This window comes from Schistocerca nitens, chromosome 6 (genome assembly GCF_023898315.1).
Source record: "Schistocerca nitens isolate TAMUIC-IGC-003100 chromosome 6, iqSchNite1.1, whole genome shotgun sequence".
Lineage (NCBI taxonomy): Eukaryota > Metazoa > Arthropoda > Insecta > Orthoptera > Acrididae > Schistocerca > Schistocerca nitens.
This window is the reverse complement of record NC_064619.1, coordinates 497,667,486-497,685,878: the sequence shown is the minus strand read 5'-3', so window position 1 is coordinate 497,685,878 and position 18,393 is coordinate 497,667,486. Positions and strand designations below refer to the sequence as shown.

The 18,393-nt window shown below is 43.3% G+C and overlaps 1 protein-coding gene across 3 annotated transcripts in view; it reads right to left on the bottom strand.

Moving 5' to 3' along the window:
• LOC126262468 (girdin) overlaps positions 1-18,393 on the bottom strand; it is a 242,450-nt gene that overhangs the window by 169,926 nt on the left and 54,131 nt on the right. For all 3 annotated transcript variants that reach the window (XM_049959128.1, XM_049959129.1, XM_049959130.1), the window contains one exon: positions 9,209-9,423. In XM_049959128.1, the coding sequence (XP_049815085.1) occupies positions 9,209-9,423 (215 nt within the window). The remainder of the gene's footprint in view (positions 1-9,208; positions 9,424-18,393) is intronic.

Here is an 18,393-nt window from a genome sequence, read left to right as displayed (position 1 = left end):
TGTGGAACAAGCTGCATTTCCAGGTGATTAAGCCTTTAGGGAAGAATATGTCGGAAGTATGGTTGGTTGAATCAAAGTCCAAGGACTGTACTATGGAAACAATGTTCACATAGTTTCAGTATTTAATTCAGTCTGTCAATAAAGAACTGTAATAAAGTAGCCATTAAAAGACAAACAAACAGACAACAGAGTGAAATAAATGGTTGTAGCTCCATTATAAGTTGTATTGAGAAGAACCTTTTTGTATTTCTTGATGGCGACTAGTTTCTGACACCTGTGTCCATTTTCAAACCATCCCACTAATAAAGTTACAGTTGACATTGTTTCTTTGTAGGATGGTTCGAAAACGGGCTCAGGGTCTGAAACCAGTCACCATCAAGAAATACAAAAGATACTTCTCAATCCAACTTATAACGGAGCTACAACCATTTATTGTAATTATAAGAATGCTGCACACCTATTTTTCACCTGCAGCATGCTACAGGTTCGTAGGTAACAGATTATTTGCAAAACACAACATGCAAGAGAAAGAGAGAAAGTATGGGTTATTTAAACACAGATGATTCTTTGACAAATTTGAAACATCATCGATACTCAGAATTCAGAATGTTTACTTTCTCTGCATGGACAAGTCAATTGGCTGCACAGAAAAACACAAAGTGGCTACACAGTTTAATAATAATATTATGGCTCTGAGTCTCAATTACAGTGAATTCATTAACATAGTGCATTGCGACATCCTTAGCAATATGCATTTTAAAAGCAGCTGCTTTTAGTGAAATAATTACAAAACATACGGAAGAATGGGCACATATCACTCACACAACAGCATTTGCAATTTTTTTCTCCAATTTCAAATCAAAATTGTATTCCCCAATGTATTAACCAAAGCCATGAGTGGTACTATAATAATGCTAAACATTCCAGTATTAGAAGTTGCCATCACATCTTGCCTGTTGTTAAATATTAGTCATTTAATTCATTATCAAATACATGTTAATTCACTGTAATATTAAATAATGTCCGTGTGCTACTCTTCTTAATATACTGAGTGGTGCACTGTGTAACTGTAAACTTACGTAGAAAGAAACAGCATTAATAAAAAAAGGAAACAGCATTAATAAAAAAAAGAAACAGCATTAATAAAAAAAAGAAACAGCATTAATAAAAAAAGAAACAGCATTAATAAAAAAAGAAACAGCGTTAATAAAAAAAGAAACAGCGTTAATAAAAAAGAAACAGCGTTAATAAAAAAGAAACAGCGTTAATAAAAAAAGAAACAGCGTTAATAAAAAAGAAACAGCGTTAATAAAAAAGAAACAGCGTTAATAAAAAAGAAACAGCGTTAATAAAAAAGAAACAGCGTTAATAAAAAAGAAACAGCGTTAATAAAAAAGAAACAGCGTTAATAAAAAAGAAACAGCGTTAATAAAAAAGAAACAGCGTTAATAAAAAAGAAACAGCGTTAATAAAAAAAGAAACAGCATTAATAAAAAAAGAAACAGCATTAATTAAAAAAGAAACAGTGTTAATTAAAAAAGAAACAGTATTAATTAAAAAAGAAACAGAATTATTTGATGTTAGGCCTAACCGCAAAATTCCCAGCTGTTAAATTTTTGAAGTAAATAACTTTTCTATATGGTTTCAGATGAGAAATTGCGAAAGAAACCGAGTGCAATAAAAACATAGAAACCCAGGAAAATCACAGCAAGTAGTAAAAATGTATATATACAAAACTTTGTTTTCAAAATTTGTAAATAATCTTTTAACTGAAATTTATGTATGTACACGTAATAAAGAGCATTTTTCCAGGTTAATGGAAAGAAAATGAAAGCTGGCTGATGATGCAGAAACTTCAGCGAAACATGTCTGGGAAATGGAAGAAACAATACAATTGTGTTTTGCTCAGGGCAGATCCCACCAAAAACAAATGGTGGCAGCATTTATCATGGATCAGAGTCTGATACCCTCTAGGGTTCATGTACTGCATGTCAATGACTAACTGCTAAACGAAAATACTGACAAAAGGCCCCTGCTGGCATTTAACTATTTTATATTGATTTGCTGGCTCAGATTTAGAGGCAATCATCCATGCACCCACACAGCAGAACACAGGAGTTCCCCCTCATGGAGTGGGCATCTATATTCAACAAGCAGAGGGTCTGCTGCACAGTGGAAAGACGCGTGCTCTTAACACAAACACCGATAACACATCTTGGGTGGTGTGATGTATGGCTTCATGTCACACTGACAAAGCGTAACTTTGACCACCTCTGAGAGGATATCCCCCCCTCAAATGCCAAAATAAACGCACTGGTATCGACACAATTGTCCTTACAGCCATCCTGAACACGTTAAACAAAATAATTCCCCTCTGTTCCAGACTGGCCAAGAGTTCCTCATCAGTTTGAAGAACACAGACCCGTTTTGATCAACATTGAACCCAATCACATGTTACTGAGAGACTCCACTTTGGTAAACTTGTCTTTGATAGTTTGCTCAAAAAATAATGGCTGGATAGTGGTGACAGTGTCTCAACTGTCATGGTGCAGATCATGTACTGGATGAGAGTTGTACCCGAAGCTGGCGAGCTTGGCCCTCCTCCCAAGATGTAGCCTGGGAAGGTAAAGCCACAGGTTCATAAGAAGCAGAATTGAAAGATCCATTCCCAACTGAAGGGGCGACCACAGAAGAATGACCAGATTTTTGAAGCTTAATGTGTTTCATGTGCAAAGCGACCGCCCTGTGCTACCCTCTCCGATCACGGATTCTTCCCTGGAGTGTCACACAACCACAGCAAGGGCCTTGTGGTTGGTTGGTTTGGGGGATTAAAGGGACCAAACTGCAACGGTCATCGGTCCCTTTTTCCAAAACACCCACACAGAATAAAAACGAATAATGGAGACAACAACAGACAACACATAACAAGAAAGACAGACAGAGTCCAGACAAAAGGAATTAAAATCACACAGTGTGTGACAGTGGTTGGCCGACCATAGAGACAAAAAAGGAGAAGCCAACCACCGAGAGACACATTAAAAACTCGGTCTAAAATTGTAGGCCAAAGGCCAGAATCAACACTTAAAAACGCACACATACACACACACTCAGATTAAATGATAAAAAACCCCTGCCCGAATAAAACGCAAAACTAAGCCTGCCATGGCAGTGTCATCAGGTAAAAGGGCGGGGAGCGTATCAGGCAGTGCAAACTTCTGCCTGAGCACACTTAAAAGTGGACAGGCCAACAAAATGTGGACCACCGTCAAAGCCGACCCGCATCGACATGGAGGTGGGTCCTCATGCCGCAGTAAATGGCTGTGTGTCAAGCGGGTGTGGCCAATGCGAAGCCAACAAAGGACTACTGAGTCCCTGCGAGTGGCTCGCAGGGATGACCGCCACACATCCGTCGTCTCCTTGATAGGACGGAGTTTGTTTGGTGTGGTTAGGTTGCGCCATTCAGTATCCCAAAGTTCGAAAACTTTGCGGCATAAGAGTGCTTGCAAATCAGGCGCCGGGAGGCCAATGTCCAGAGATGGTTTACTGGTGGCCTGTTTCGCGGGGCAGTCAACATTTTCATTGCCGGGTATCCCAACATGGCATGGGGTCCACACAAAGACCACAGAGTGGCCACAACGGGCAAGAGTATGCAGGGACTCCTGGATAGCCATCACCAGACGATAACGAGGGAAACACTGGTCGATAGCTCGTAAACCACTCAGGGAGTCGCTACAGATACGAAGGACTCACCTGAGCAGGAGCAGATATACTCTGGGGCACAAAAGATGGCAACCAGCTCAGAAGTGAAAACGCTGCAGCCAGCCAGCAATGAACATTGTTCGGAATGGTCCCCTAGAGTGAGAGCATAACCGACATGATCAGCAACCATCGAACCGTCAGTGTAAAACAATGCCAGAGCCCTGATACGTGGCAAGGATGGAATGAAAGTGGCAGCGGAAGGCCTCCAGAGGGACCGAGTCCTTCGGGCCCTGTGCCAATTCGAGCCGACAGCAAGGGCGGGGCACACACCACGGAGGTGTACGCAGAGGGGCCCGGAAAGGAGGTGGAAGAGGGAAAACCCCAAGCCCGGAGAGAAGCTCTCTGACGTGGAATGCTATCGTACAACCCGACCGAGCCCGACGTTCTGGGAGACGGACGACTGACTGCAGGAACAGGAGACGATAATTAGGATGCCCGGGCAAGGTACAAACATGCATAGCATAAGCGGCCAGTAAACGTTGGCGCCGTAACCGCAGTGGAGGGACGCCTGCCTCCACAAGTATGCTGTCCACAGGGCTGGTCCGGAAAGCACCAGTGGCAAGTCGGATCCCGCTGTGAAGGATTGGGTCCAGCACCTGCAATGCAGATGGGGATGCTGAACCGTAAGCCAGGCTCCCATAATCCGCATGTGATTGGATTAACGCCTGGCACAGACGTAAGAGGGTAGAGCGGTCGGCACCCCAGCTGGTGTGGCTCAAGCATCGCAGAGCATTAAGATGCCGCCAACACATCTGTTTAGGCTGCCGAGTATGTGGGAGCCAAGTCAACCAGGCATCAAAAACCACACCCAAAAAACAATGTGTCTCCACCACAGCAAGAAGTTCGCCGGCAAGATAAAGCCGCGGCTCGGGGTGAACTGTTCATAGCCGGCAGAAATGCATAACGCACGTCTTAGCAGCCGAAAACTGGAAGCCATGCGCTACAGCCTAAGACTGCACCTTGTGGATAGCGCCCTGCAGCTGACGTTCAGCAGCTGCGATGCCAATGGAGCTATAGTAGAGGCAGAAGTCGTTAGCATACAAGGAAGCTGAGACAGATGTTTCCACCACCGCATCGAGCCCATTAATTGCAATTAAAAACAGGCAGACACTTAGGACAGATCCCTGTGGTACCCCGTTCTCCTGAACTCGGGAGGAACTATGGGAGGTGGAAGGTACAATGTGACAGAAAATTTTGTAGGAAAATCGGCAGTGGACCCCGAAGACCCCAACCATGAAGCGTAGAGAGGATGTGATGGCGCCACGTCGTATCGTATGCCTTCCGCATGTGAAAAAAGACAGCGACGAGGTGCTGACGGCAGGCAAAGGCCGTACGGATGGCTGACTCCAGGCTCACCAGATTGTCGGCGGCAGAGCAGCCTTGACGGAACCCAACCTGAGACGGAGCCAGAAGGCCCCGAGACTCGAGTACCCAGCTCAACCTCCGGCTCACCATGCATTCGAGCAACTTGCAAAAAATGTTGGTGAGGCTAATGGGGCGGTAGCTGTCCACCTCCAATGGACTCTTGCCAGGTTTCAAAATGGGGATAACAATACTTTCCCGCCATTGCGATGGAAACTCACTCGCGACCCAGATGCGGTTGTAAAGGTCGAGGAGGTGTCGCTGGCAGTCCACTGAGAGGTGTTTCAGCATCTGACAGTGGATGCTATCTGGCCTGGGAGCTGTATCAGGTCAAGCGGCAAGGGCACTGTGGAATTCCCACTCAGTGAATGGGACATTGTAGGATTCAGGATGGCGTGTTTGAAATGAAAGGCTCCAATGTTCCAACCGCTCTTTAATGGAGCGGAAAGCTAGTGGGTGATTCACAGATGCGGAACTGAGAGCAAACTGGTCTGCTAAGCGGTTGGCAATTATGTCTGAGTCAGTACAAACTGCCCCATTCAGTGACAGTGCAGGGACACTGACAGGGGTCCAATAGCCATAGACGCGTCTAATCTTGGCCCAGACCTGCGATGGAGAGACATGGAGGCCAATGGTGGAGACATACCGTTCCCAGCACTCCTGCTTGTGTTGGCGAATGATGTGGCAGGCCCGCGCACCGAGCCGTTTAAAGGCGACAAGGTTTTCTAAAGATGGATGCCGCTTGTGATGCTGGAGCGCCCACCTGCTATCTTTAATCGCCTCGGTGATCGCAGGCGACCACCAAGGCACAGTCCTCCGCCGAGGAGACCCAGAAGAACGGGGAACGGCAGATTCTGCGGCAGTAACGATGGCGGTGGTGACCGAGTGAACCACCACATCAATGGCTTCATTAGAAAGAGGCTCAATAGTGGCAATAGAGGAGAACAAGTCCCAGTCAGCCTTATTCATAGCCCATCTGCAAGGGTGCCCAGAAGAGTGACACTGTGGCAGTGACAGAAAGATCGGAAAGTGGTCACTACTAAACAGGTCATCATGTACACTCCATTGGACAGACGGTAAGAGGCTAGGGCTGCAGATCGAAAGGTCGATGGCGGAGTATGTGCTATGTGCCCCACTGAAATGTGTGAAGGCACCATCATTTAAAATGGAAAGTTCGAGCATTGCCAATACATGCTCAATGGTGGCGCCTCAAACTGTTGCCATTGACCCACCCCACAGAGGGTTATGGGCGTTGAAGTCGCCCAGTAACAGGAAAGGTGGCAGCAATTGGGCTATCAGCGCCGCCAGGACATGCTGCGGGACATCATCATCGGGTGGAAGATAGAGACTGCAGACAGTAACAGCCTGTGGCGTCCACACCCGAACAGTGACAGCCTCTAAAGGTGTTTGTAGAGGGACAGACTCGCTGTGAAGAGAGTGAAGGACATAGATGCAGACGCCACCAGACACCCTTTCGTAATCTGCCCGGTTCTTATAACAACCCCGATAGCCACGGAGGGCGGGGGTTTGCATTGCCGGAAACCAAGTTTCTTGAAGAGCAATGCAGAAGAAAGGGTGAAGGCTGAGAAGCTGTCGGAGCTCAGCAAGAAGCCTTACGCTTCTCCAGCTGGGAAGGGGGAACTGATGTCCCCGATGGTTGGGGAGGGGGGAGGGGGTTGCTCCGGAGCAGGAGCAACGGGGAGTGAAGTGCCCCCCACAATCAAGAGGGGGCTGGTGGAATTTGACAGATCGTAGAGCCAACTGCACATGATGACACGGGAGTTGATAGAACCGTTGTCGCAGCAGCGGCATAGGTTGATGTCATTGGCACTGGATGTAGCCTCTCATATTTCCGCTTAGCCTCGGTGTAGGTCAGGCTGTTCAGGGTCTTATATTCCATTATCTTCCGTTCCTTCTGGAATATCCTACAGTCCGGTGAGCAGGGGGAATGGTTTTCTCCGCAGTTAACACAGATGGGAGGCGGGGAACATCAAGACATTGAGTATTGGGATGCGAAGGACGTCCACAATCTCAACAAGTGAAGCCGGAAGTACATCTCGATGACATGTGCCCAAATTTCCAGCATTTAAAACACCGCATCGGAGGAGGGCTATATGGCTTTGCATCACAGCGGCAAACCATCACCTTGACCTTTTCGGTTAAGACATCACCCCCAAAGGCCAAGACAAAGGCACCGGTGGCTACTTGATTATCCCTCGGACCCCGATGGACGTGCCGGACGAAGTGAACACCTCGTCGTTCTAGGTGGGCGTGTAGTTCATTGCCGGACTGCAGAAGATCCCTGTGGAAGATAATACCATGCACCATGTTTATACTCTTATGGGGTGTGATGCTAACGGAAACATCCCCCAACTTGTCACAAGCGAGCAACCTCCGTGACTGGGCAGAGGATGCTGTTTTGATGAGAACTGAACCAGAGCACATTTTGGACAAGCCCTCCAACTCCCCGAACTTGTCCTCCACATGCTCCACAAAAAACTGAGGTTTTGTCAACATAAATGATTCACCATCAATTCGCATACAGACGAGGTACCGGGGTGAATAATCTCCACTGCCTTCTTTAGCCATACGTTCCTCCCATGGAGTGGCCAGGGAGGGAAATGATCTTGGATCGTATTTCTTGCCGTTGAGGTTAGACCTTGATCGCTTAGAGACTGCTGGTGGAGGCCCACCAGCGAGAGACAATGTACGACGCTTCATTGCAGGTCATCCGCCCTGATGCTACCCACTCCGACCAAGGGCTCTCCCCACGGGCGCCACCCAGCCACAGCAAAGACCACCTGGCAGGATAGCCTTTGCCGGGAGTCCTGATGCCCCAGAGGGATAGGCATCTACTCCTCGGCATACATGAGGAGGTAGCAGCTCAGGCATCAGCAGTGCGATCCCTGTGTAGTCAGGAGGCTACCACCAAGACGGTACATGATGACCCCACACAATGGACTGGCTACCGTACTGGATGTCGGGTGTCGAATATTCATGTATATCATGAAGGCAAAGACGAAAGTGCACAATGGAGGGAATGTATGCTACCTGGAACACAGCCGAAGTGCCCGGAAGCTCGATGGGAGTCCAACTCCATGACAATAACGAACGTGCCAGATCTTAGGGCAAGATGGATATATAATGCACCACGTAAGGCGTCCTTCCCCAAATGGTACGCACTAACAGAAAATTTTGAAATGTAGTGGTCAAACCCCCTAGGGGACCATCACATATAGGCCGAAACGTTTGAGACTCCTTTTAGTCGCCTCTTACGACAGGCAGGAATACTGCGGGCCTATTCTTACCCCCGAACCCAAGGGCGGGGGGAGGGGAGGAGGGGGCGCTTATGGGATGGCAGGTGTTGCCGTGAGTTCAGATGTTCCAAGATGACAATCAACCACTCCAATGCACACATGGAGATGTAGCAGCTCAGGTATTAGAAGTGTGATCCCAGTGTTATCAAAGGGCTCAACTAAATGAGTACGTAACGACCCCACCACATGGACTAGTTCGTGCTAGCTATACATTGTTTAAAGGACATTTGCGTCAAGTAAGAGATGGAAGAGCTAGTAAAGCTACATGACGAAGTCACTACGTAAGGCGTTCTTCCCAGTTGGCTCACACTACAGAGACAAACTTTGGAAGGGGAGGTCAAACCCCAAAGGGGGAACAAAAATGCTACAATGGAAAGGTGAGGAAGAAAAAGAAGAGGAACAAAAACCATAAGAAATACCAAAAACCAGGATAGCTGGACTGATGTATGCAAGGACACAGAGACAGGAAGGGGCACAGGGGAAGTAGTGAGGACAGAGAGGGAGGGCAACGAGGAAGGATATTCAACCCAAGAAGGAAGAAAGGTTCCCAATAGCCTGGTTTAATCAGAAAAATTAAAAGTTCTTCACAATTAGAAGCTACTGAAATTACTAATTAGGTGTATTATCTAAATATTGACAAATACAACACCAATAATACTGCAGAAATATTTTCTTTGGGATAAGCTGACCTACACAGATAGTTGTGGAAATGTAACATTGATAGGTAAAGCAACACAAAGGCATATAAGGCGATGTATATACAATATTACCCGCTTTTCCAGTTTATAGTTTACTCCCTCTGCATCAGACATTTTATCTTCTAATACTTTCACATAATTCTGGGTGGACTTCAATTCACGCTTCAGTTTCTGTGACATTTCACATTTACAATTTTTGTCATTTGGTACACTTGCTTCCTGTTCTCTTGAGTCCATCTCCTTGTGAAGTTTTGCCAGCTCCTGGGCTTTTTCTTGGTATTTTTCATCTGCAGGAGGGAATTCGGAAGGAAAATCACACTCAACAATGTAATTAATGATTTAAATTAGCTTACACTTATCACAAAATGTGGAAATGACAAATAGTACACCAGACCAGGCAAAGCTGTGAAAGCACAGAACGATAGAACGTCTTACAAAATCTCTCACCACAGTCCTGTTACAGAGGGCAAACAGTGGTTCAAAACCCACCCCGACACAGGCTGCTTGCCTCCAGTGCGTAAAGGAATACTAACTGAGGTGATAGACTACTACATCAACCGATCACTCAGCATGTACACATTGTTAGTAACTACCTACAATCGTAAAACTACAATATCATTTGTGTCCAGAACAATTAACAGCCACATAAATATGTACCATCACTGATATAAATACCTTATGTTAATAAGGCAGGAATATTTTCACATAAATTAGCAGATTCTAATGATGGGGCAGTACAGAGTGAAACAGCAAAAACTTTGAGGAAACCCAATTAGAATATTGTGTGAATTTTTCTACTTGCACACTAAGACTATCAACACAGCACTGATGGACCTAGTTGAATTAATACAAAATCTAATGTACTTGACTGGCACTGACAACTTTCCCCTCACTGCCATACTAGACTGACTTTGTAAGTGCACAGCACCGAGTTTAGCAGTTCGTCTGATGTTTCCAGAAGCAGACATCAAACACATTAACAAAACACAAAATAAAGCCCATCGCAGCTACAAGAATAGAGAATGGTAACAGTCTAGTACACACTGCATTGTATGTGGGGCTAAGGTTGCTAATGATTCAAAACATGTAATCATTGGTAAGAAAGTGTACACCATCTTGTGACTTGTTGATTCAGCTACTCCCATTACCCACAGCAGAAAGTGTCTCCTAAGAGAGTGCAATTAATACACAGGCATTTACATCCTAGTTCAACAAAGACATTACAATGAGGCACCTTAATAACAAGGAAACAAATAGACACTACAAGTGTCCCTGAATGGATGGTCCAACACCAGGCACTTAGGCATATTACAATAGCTGAGAACAATGCTGGACCAGGAGTCTAGTCAGAAGCAACAAAGTTCTGGACCGAACAGTCTTGTAGATCCTAGCAAGAAGGCAAAAAGTAGAAATTTAAAAACCGTAATTCGATTTGAACTTACATGACACGTGTTTCATAATATTATGCATCTGTTTAATACGGCAGTGATCACATGGTTTTAGCTGAAGTAACTTGGGACAAAGAGAATTATAGGAGCAGTTAAGGCCATTAACGGTTTCTCTGTCAGGTGCATGCACTTCCACATGCAATAGGTGAAGCCACATTGGAAATTTTTCATCTGAAAGCAAATCATGAACTTCTTTTGACTAAGAATGGCCTGTAGCATAGCTGAAATGTATCCTATCTTCTCTGTTCGGGACACACATGTCCTCTATGGGGCCAAAAGTTTTTCACAGTGTCACTTGTGGGCAAAGGCCCCAAATCACATTATGAACACTTAAAATAATCTAGAAAATGAAACAGGGCTAGGGCCTTTTCAAGATTTCATTGAAGCTGTAAGTGTATGTTCATGTTGGAGTATGGAGAACAACAACTGCATCAAATAGAGCAGCAAATAAAGCAAAGCATTACTGTCAGCTTTTGTGAGACTGTTCACAAGAGGGTGTTAATAAAGTGTTAAGCACTGTAGGTGTTTTGACTTAGGAATGGAAACAAAGGTGGGCCTACATGTATCGCATACGATTAGCCATTTATTTCTTACTGCAGTTGCTGAAAAATAAAACTATGAGTGATTAACAAAATTTTTGCTCTTTAAACCCATACTATGTAACTACAAATACGCAATAAATTGAAAACAAAACTGATGTGGTACACTGAATTCAGAATTTTTCCCGACTTACACTAATTATGTCACTTGAATTCAGTTTTACAAAAAACAATACAACTTTCATTCATCCCAACATTATGAAAAATATAAATGAAGCCATTTTAATCAACACTGCGAAAGAACTGAGTGTTTTATAGCAATGAAAATCCTTAAGTGGAAATCAGAACCTGATATGCTTTAAGGCGAAACATGTTCTGTTACACCGAAGTTAAGTGACTATTTCAAAAATTACTTTTTTCCTCCTTTGGTTAAGAGGGCTGTACTGAATTATGTGACAAATGAATCAAAATATGCAAAGCTGACAAATCATTTAGCACCCTCAGCCAACAAAACACATAGCTGAGAAACATACTGAAGGACACATTTCAAATTTTTATTTATTAAATTTTCACAGAACAGGAATAGAATAGTAACTTGGAAGACACAGTAGACAAATTTTCTATAAGCAAACAAAATCTTCAGTTTACTTTCTGCAAAAAGTACTGGACATCTACATGGTGGACAGAAAGTTTCTCCCTTTTTAGGCTTCCTTACCTCAGTCAGTCAAAATGGAACCCTTATAAGATCACTTAGTTGTTTGTGTCTGCTTGAGTGTTAAAAACCCTTAATCTCAGTACTGTGAAGATGTATCAAGTTGAAATTTATGTCACACACTAAGGTTTAGAGTGCTCTGGTGGTGTAAAAAAGTTGAAGCTTCTAAGGTAATGCAATCAATGCAGTGTCCCAGATCGGCACAAATTTTCACACGTCCCCAGTAAATCATATAGCTGTTGTACCATCATATTCACAATTGAAAGATACAAACATTTATTTCATATAATATATCGCTATTCATAAACTTACTCATTAAAACCTATAGCACACTTCCCGTTGAATAGACTCCTGAAATTTTGCAGGAAGTAAAGTTTCACAGTACATGTAAAGGAAATAATCCAAATATTGTCAATTTGTAATTATCTCACACACAAAAATTATTTCTTCCATCATCTGTTATCTGACTTCACACTTAAAACATTCTTGAAAGTCTTTGAATTCACAAGAGCGATATCTTGCCAGTATCAATGTTGACAATACGCAAAAATCGCCGAGACTGTCAATTTCCAGGATGGATGAACTGTCTCTACAAATAATTAAGCTTGTACAGAACCCTCAGTGCACAATTCCTACTTGCACCTGGCCTATTTTTTATTAACAGAGCTGTCCAGGTTTGATGCTTCTGGAGTCAGTGCCATTTTACAACAACAGATGGTGCTGGCTGTAGGAATTTTATGCTAGTCTGCATTGCTTGATGAATGACAGTGAACATATTCTCACAGTTAATATGTCTGCTGCTGGCAGCAAGTGGTGCTGTCATGGTGCACTTCTTGAAAGCAGATCATTTTCACAACTTTAACACACCTTTACTTAGTAAGTTAACGAAAATTTGTCATTCAGTATTTTTTCACATATTGTTGCTTTTTTGCTAAATAAAAGAACAGAAAAATTATGTTCTCTAAATTTTAATCCTGGAGATGAGAAGACAGTGCTGTAAAAATTTAATTTGCTACAATGTAAAGAATTTACACAAAACGTATTTAAATTAATTTTAAACTTTGTATGTGTACCACTCTGTGGTTATTTACATTTTTGTCATTTTTAAATATCATTAAAAAATGGGAACATAACATGTTCATTCCCATATTCAATGCTTCCATTTAAGTGGAATGTCTCACCTAAATTGCTCACACTGACTGGCCTGGAAACAGTCCACACTTAAACCCTGTACATTACCTATGGACCTGACTAGAGGATACAGTCTTCAAAGAACCTCAATCCATGCAATGGAGACCAGCTTATTGCATATATTTAGGAGAAACTAGACACTGAAAAGATAGCAGTGCTTTGCTTGCTGAGAGTTTTGGCAGATGATTTGAAGAATGTTTACATAACCAGGGTCACAAATGTAAAATACTGAAAAGTGAACAAACAACTCTTCAAATCATTAACTCAAATGTAGAAATGTGTTTCCGTAAAAAAATGCTGTTTACTAAACATATTCCAAAATACTTCAGGGAGAAACTTTCGGTCCGCCATGTAGGTGTAATTATCATTCCCATCACCTGTTCTCAAAAACTTTATTATATCTTTAATTTTACAGCCCAGTTGTACCTTCAGCATCACCAAAGCAAATTGACACAGTTTTAATCAATCCAAAGGTAGTTTTAATGTACTACCTGACATTTAACATTAAAATTTTTATTGTCTGAATAAATATTTCAGATTGAACATGGCTGAGATTTTTATTTATCTTATATTGTAAAATGTGGTACTACTTAATCACTATCAAATAAGTTGCATTTTTTACACATCTTTTGTACATTACAGCCTTGAATGATGGAGTTTTCTTAGACCCTCTCTCCGTCGCAAAAGTTACAACATGGGCACCGATGAAGGGGGCAGGGTAGCATTGCATAAGAATTGAGAGCTTCTATGTCTAGAGAATCCTCTGGCTGCTCATTGTCAGCAATGCATGCCTTCTTATGGCATCTGGTTATAAACTGGTGGCCACAGTCTGGTATCATTAGCAAACATATAAACGAAAGTCCAACTTCAACTGTCACCAACGAGCACTTGCTTGTTAACTGTAGAACACTAGTACAAAAATGTTAAGTTTCTTAAGTGTGTCTTGAAGCACTGTGCTTAATGTATGTCCAACCCAAAACAACTCAATTCTTGCACAATTTGTAATCCTTCCATAATCCACCAAATTTTGGGAGCTATTTTTGTGGTGTGATTTATTGTTACCCTTCCAATCTGATAATGGATCCAAGAAAATTAAGAAAGATACATTAGGAAACAATCATAATGAGTCTGTTGTGTTGCACATTTTTGACGCAGTCATGAAGTAACTGATGTAGCAAACAGTAACTATTCTTCCATATTAAGTGCCTCTGGAACTTCACTGTAAGATATTCATTTGGTGATTTTTGCTCCACAGCAAACAGGAGACAGTCCTTACTCCATACTAGTGATTCACAACGTTCATGCTAATTGGAGTATACAAACTGTTTGCACCTCATTTGTGTACAGCTGGTCTATGAGTTGCTTTGCTTCTACATGCAACTACTGTGTGTCCGAATTTTTTAGTTTCAGCAACATATGGCATTTGAGCTATAAGGTTTTACCTCAAGATGAATTAATCCCACTGTGATGTACTTAGGTAATGTCCAGTTGTAAGAAGTAGCAATCCGCCAATTACCCTCTTCATGAGGTACGAGGGTCACTCCAAAAGAAATGCACACTATCTTTGTAAAAATACAATTTTCATTCTGCATGTGCGAAAGTTTTACAGTGTGTAGATACATCCTTCCCACTTGTTTTCAAATTTAGTTCAACCTCTTCCCGTGAGTGGTGCCGTCACAGCATGTCTTCAAGATAGCTGCTACACTTGACGTTCATCAGAAGCAACGTGCTCTCATATCGCAGTACAGTTAGTCATTGGGCAAGCAGGTTACGTGATGAAAGCGGGCACGACAATATTGAGGATTGTCCTCGCAGCAGCAGGCCTCGTACTGCACAAACTCCAGACAATGGGCAAAGAGTTAACAAACTGGTTACTGCTGACAGACGCATCACAGTGAACGAATTGTCTCACTACGTTGGGATAGGGGAAGGAAGTGTTTGCAGAATACTGAAAGTGTTGGCATTGAAAAAGGTTTGTGCCGGGTGGGTTCCCAGGATGTTGACAGTAGCTCACAAAGAAACAAGAAAAACGGTATGCAGTGAACTTTTGGAACAGTATGAGAATGGTGGAGATGAATTTCTTGGAAGAACTGTGACAGGTGATGAAACATGGCTCCATCATTTTTCACCAGAGATGAAGAGGCAATCAATGGAGTGGCATCATGCAAATTCACCCAAGAAAAAAAATTCAAAACCACACCTTTTGCCAGAAAAGTTATGGCTACGATGTTTTATGATTCTGAAGGATTCTTGCTTGTGGACATCATGCCAAATGGAACCACCATAAAGTCTGATGCATATGTGACGACACTGAAGAAACTTCAAGCTCGACTGAGTCGTGTTCGACCACATCGGCAAAAGCAGGATGTTTTGTTGTTGCACGACAATGCACTGTCACATGTCAGTAAAAAAACCATGGAAGCGATCACAAAACTCAGATGGACAACACTGAAACGCCCACCTTACAGTCCTGACCTGGCTCCTATCATCTCTTTGGGGAACTGAAAGACTCTTCGTGGAACAAGGTTTGAAGATGATGACTCCCTTGTGCATGCTGCCAAACAGTGGCTCCAACAGGTTGGTCCAGAATTTTACTGTGCGAGTATACAGGCGCTGGTTCCAAGATAGCGTACGGCAGTTGAGAGGCATGGAAATTATGCGGAGAAATGAAAATATTGTTCCTAAAGGATGTATCTACACACTGTAAAACTTTCAAACATGTAGAATAAAAGATGGATTAAAAAAAAAATAGTGTGCATTTCTTTTGGAGTGACCCTTGTACACAGCATACTCTTTTCCATGTCTCAGAAAAATAAGTGCTGGAATAGAAGCAGGGAAGGGGATAGGTACATGACGACAGGGACTAGCAGAGGTTGACGCCAAGTGGGATTACAGAAATGTAGGATGTATTGCAGGGAGAATTCCCATATGCACAATTAAGAACAACTGATGACCGCCGGGAGGATCCAGATGGTGTTCAGCAACTGGCTAGTCCAAATGTCTCCTGACCACAGTTTGACGGTTGCCATTAATATGGGCAGACAGATCATAGTTGTCATGCCCACATGGAAACAACACAGTGGTTGCAGTTTAGTTTGTAGAGCACAGGTAACCTGGTCTTTGAAGGGACAGGAGAAACCTGTGGCCATACTAGCGTAGGTGGTGGAGGGAAGATGATAGGACAGCTCTTACATCTACGTCTACTGCAGGGATATGAGCCATAACATAGGGTGTTAGGAGCACAGCTGGAAAAGAGATGGGTAAGGATGGACATGGATGTTACGTATTTTCAGCGGATAGTGGAATAGCACTGTAGGAGAAGTGGGATTGATGATAGGATTTTTCTCATTTCAGAGCACAACGAGAGAGTCTAAAGCCTGGCGGAGAATGTGATTCAGTTGTTCCAGTCCTGGGTGGTGCTGAGTCACAAGGGGAGTGCTGCTTTATGGAGGGATGATGAGTATGTGGGGAGGGGGGGGGGGGGGAGTGACTGCAGAGAGAAGGCACAGGAGAAGTAAATTTGTAGAATGTTATGATAGTAAGTTTGGTCAGTGGAGGTATCAGCAGGACACTTGGTATTAGGATAGGGACTACTCATCACTACAGATGCAATGACCAAGGTTGGCTAGACTGTATGGAAGAGACTTCTTGATGTGGAATGGGTGGCAGCTGACTAGATGGTATTGCTGCTGGTTGGTGGATTTGATATGGATGGAAGAACTGATGTAGCCATCTCTGAGGTGAAAGTAAACATCGTGGTACTTGGCTTGTGTTGAGGAGGAGCAGGAGAAGTGAATGGGTGAGAAGGTATAGAAGTTCTGGAGGAAAACAAATATGATGTCCTCAACCTCAGTCCAGAATGTGAAGATGACATCAATGAGCCTGAACCAGGTTGGTTGGCTGGGTGGTTGAACGGGGAGAGTACCAAACAGTGAGATCAAAGGTAAATGGGCAAACAAAGATGCAAAAGAAACATCAGGGCAGTATGAAGAGGGGAAGGAAATCTAGAGTAGGGGGGGGGGGGGGGCAGAAACACTATGCGCATTGGGCATCAGCACTGCCACCAACCCTTCCCGATCCCCACACCATGCTATGATAACGACAATAGGGACAATAGCAGCGGAAGAAGACACAAGGAAAATAGAAACAAAATTTCACAAAAGACCACAAAAACATAGGGAAAAAGGGGGGAGATCCTGATCAGTATGGAGGCAAGGCCAAGGTCTCTACAACCAATGTCAACACCAATGTTAACTGTGAGACTAAAATTCCAGAGGGAAATTCAAGGACTTGAACCTGGAAGGAAAAACCACTTTTGCGAAGAAAACTGAAGAAAGACATTAACACCCAGAACAAGGAAGGAGGGAGGGCAAATTTAGTGTGAAAGGCCAAAAGGCAGGGGCAATCCAGCAAAATAAGGATTACTGTGGAGGGGGACCTGCAACTACAATAGGGGGCTGACTCATTATGAAGTAAAAGAACCATTGATTGACTGACTGATTGATTGAGGGGGTTATGGGACTAAACAGTGATATCATCAGCCCACAATTAAGAAGTTGAGTGAGTAAAATAGAGGTATCTGCAAAAAGTGGGCAAATCCAGTCAGAGGGGTCAAACTATAAAGTGAAGACACTAAAAACACACGCAGTAGAAGCCATTATATATATATATATATATATATATATATATATATATATATATATATATATATATATATATATATATATATATATATATGAGCAGTCTTTACATGGGGGAGTGCCCATGGGTCACAGACCCAGAGAACAGGAAGACAGGCCCCATCCGTGACAACCCTGCACCTGCTCCAGGAGGAAAGCAAAACCTTGTAACTGAAAACAAAAACCACGTTCTCGAAGGAAATTGAGGGCCAGTTCAACCATCTGTGAATCGTCTGCCGAATATTAAAGACAAGGAATTTGGAAGGTTACACTTCATGCAAAGTGCCAAAAAAGATGGGACATTCCACAGGAGAAAATCGGTCTGGCTCCACAACCACATTGTGCTGATGGCTTGTTACACAAGATAAAACAGTAGGTGAGCCTAATACCACTGATGTGTAGACAGCATTAGACAGTGGACTCCTTCAGAGAGACGCGGAAGGAATGGCGCAGTAGTCTCCTTTATTGTGAGGAATTTGTTACTGAGAGGAGTAGCGCACCAGATGTCATTCCACTTTTGGGTAAAAAGAGATTTGATGTGAATCCGCATATCTGCAAGGGAATGGGGGATAAGTATCTGCCTCTAGCCAAACGGTCAGCCAGCTCATTGCTTGAGATACCCACCGACTTGGGACCCAGAGAAAGACAACTGAGCATGCTGCACGGCCAAGGAAAGATAGGTCATGGA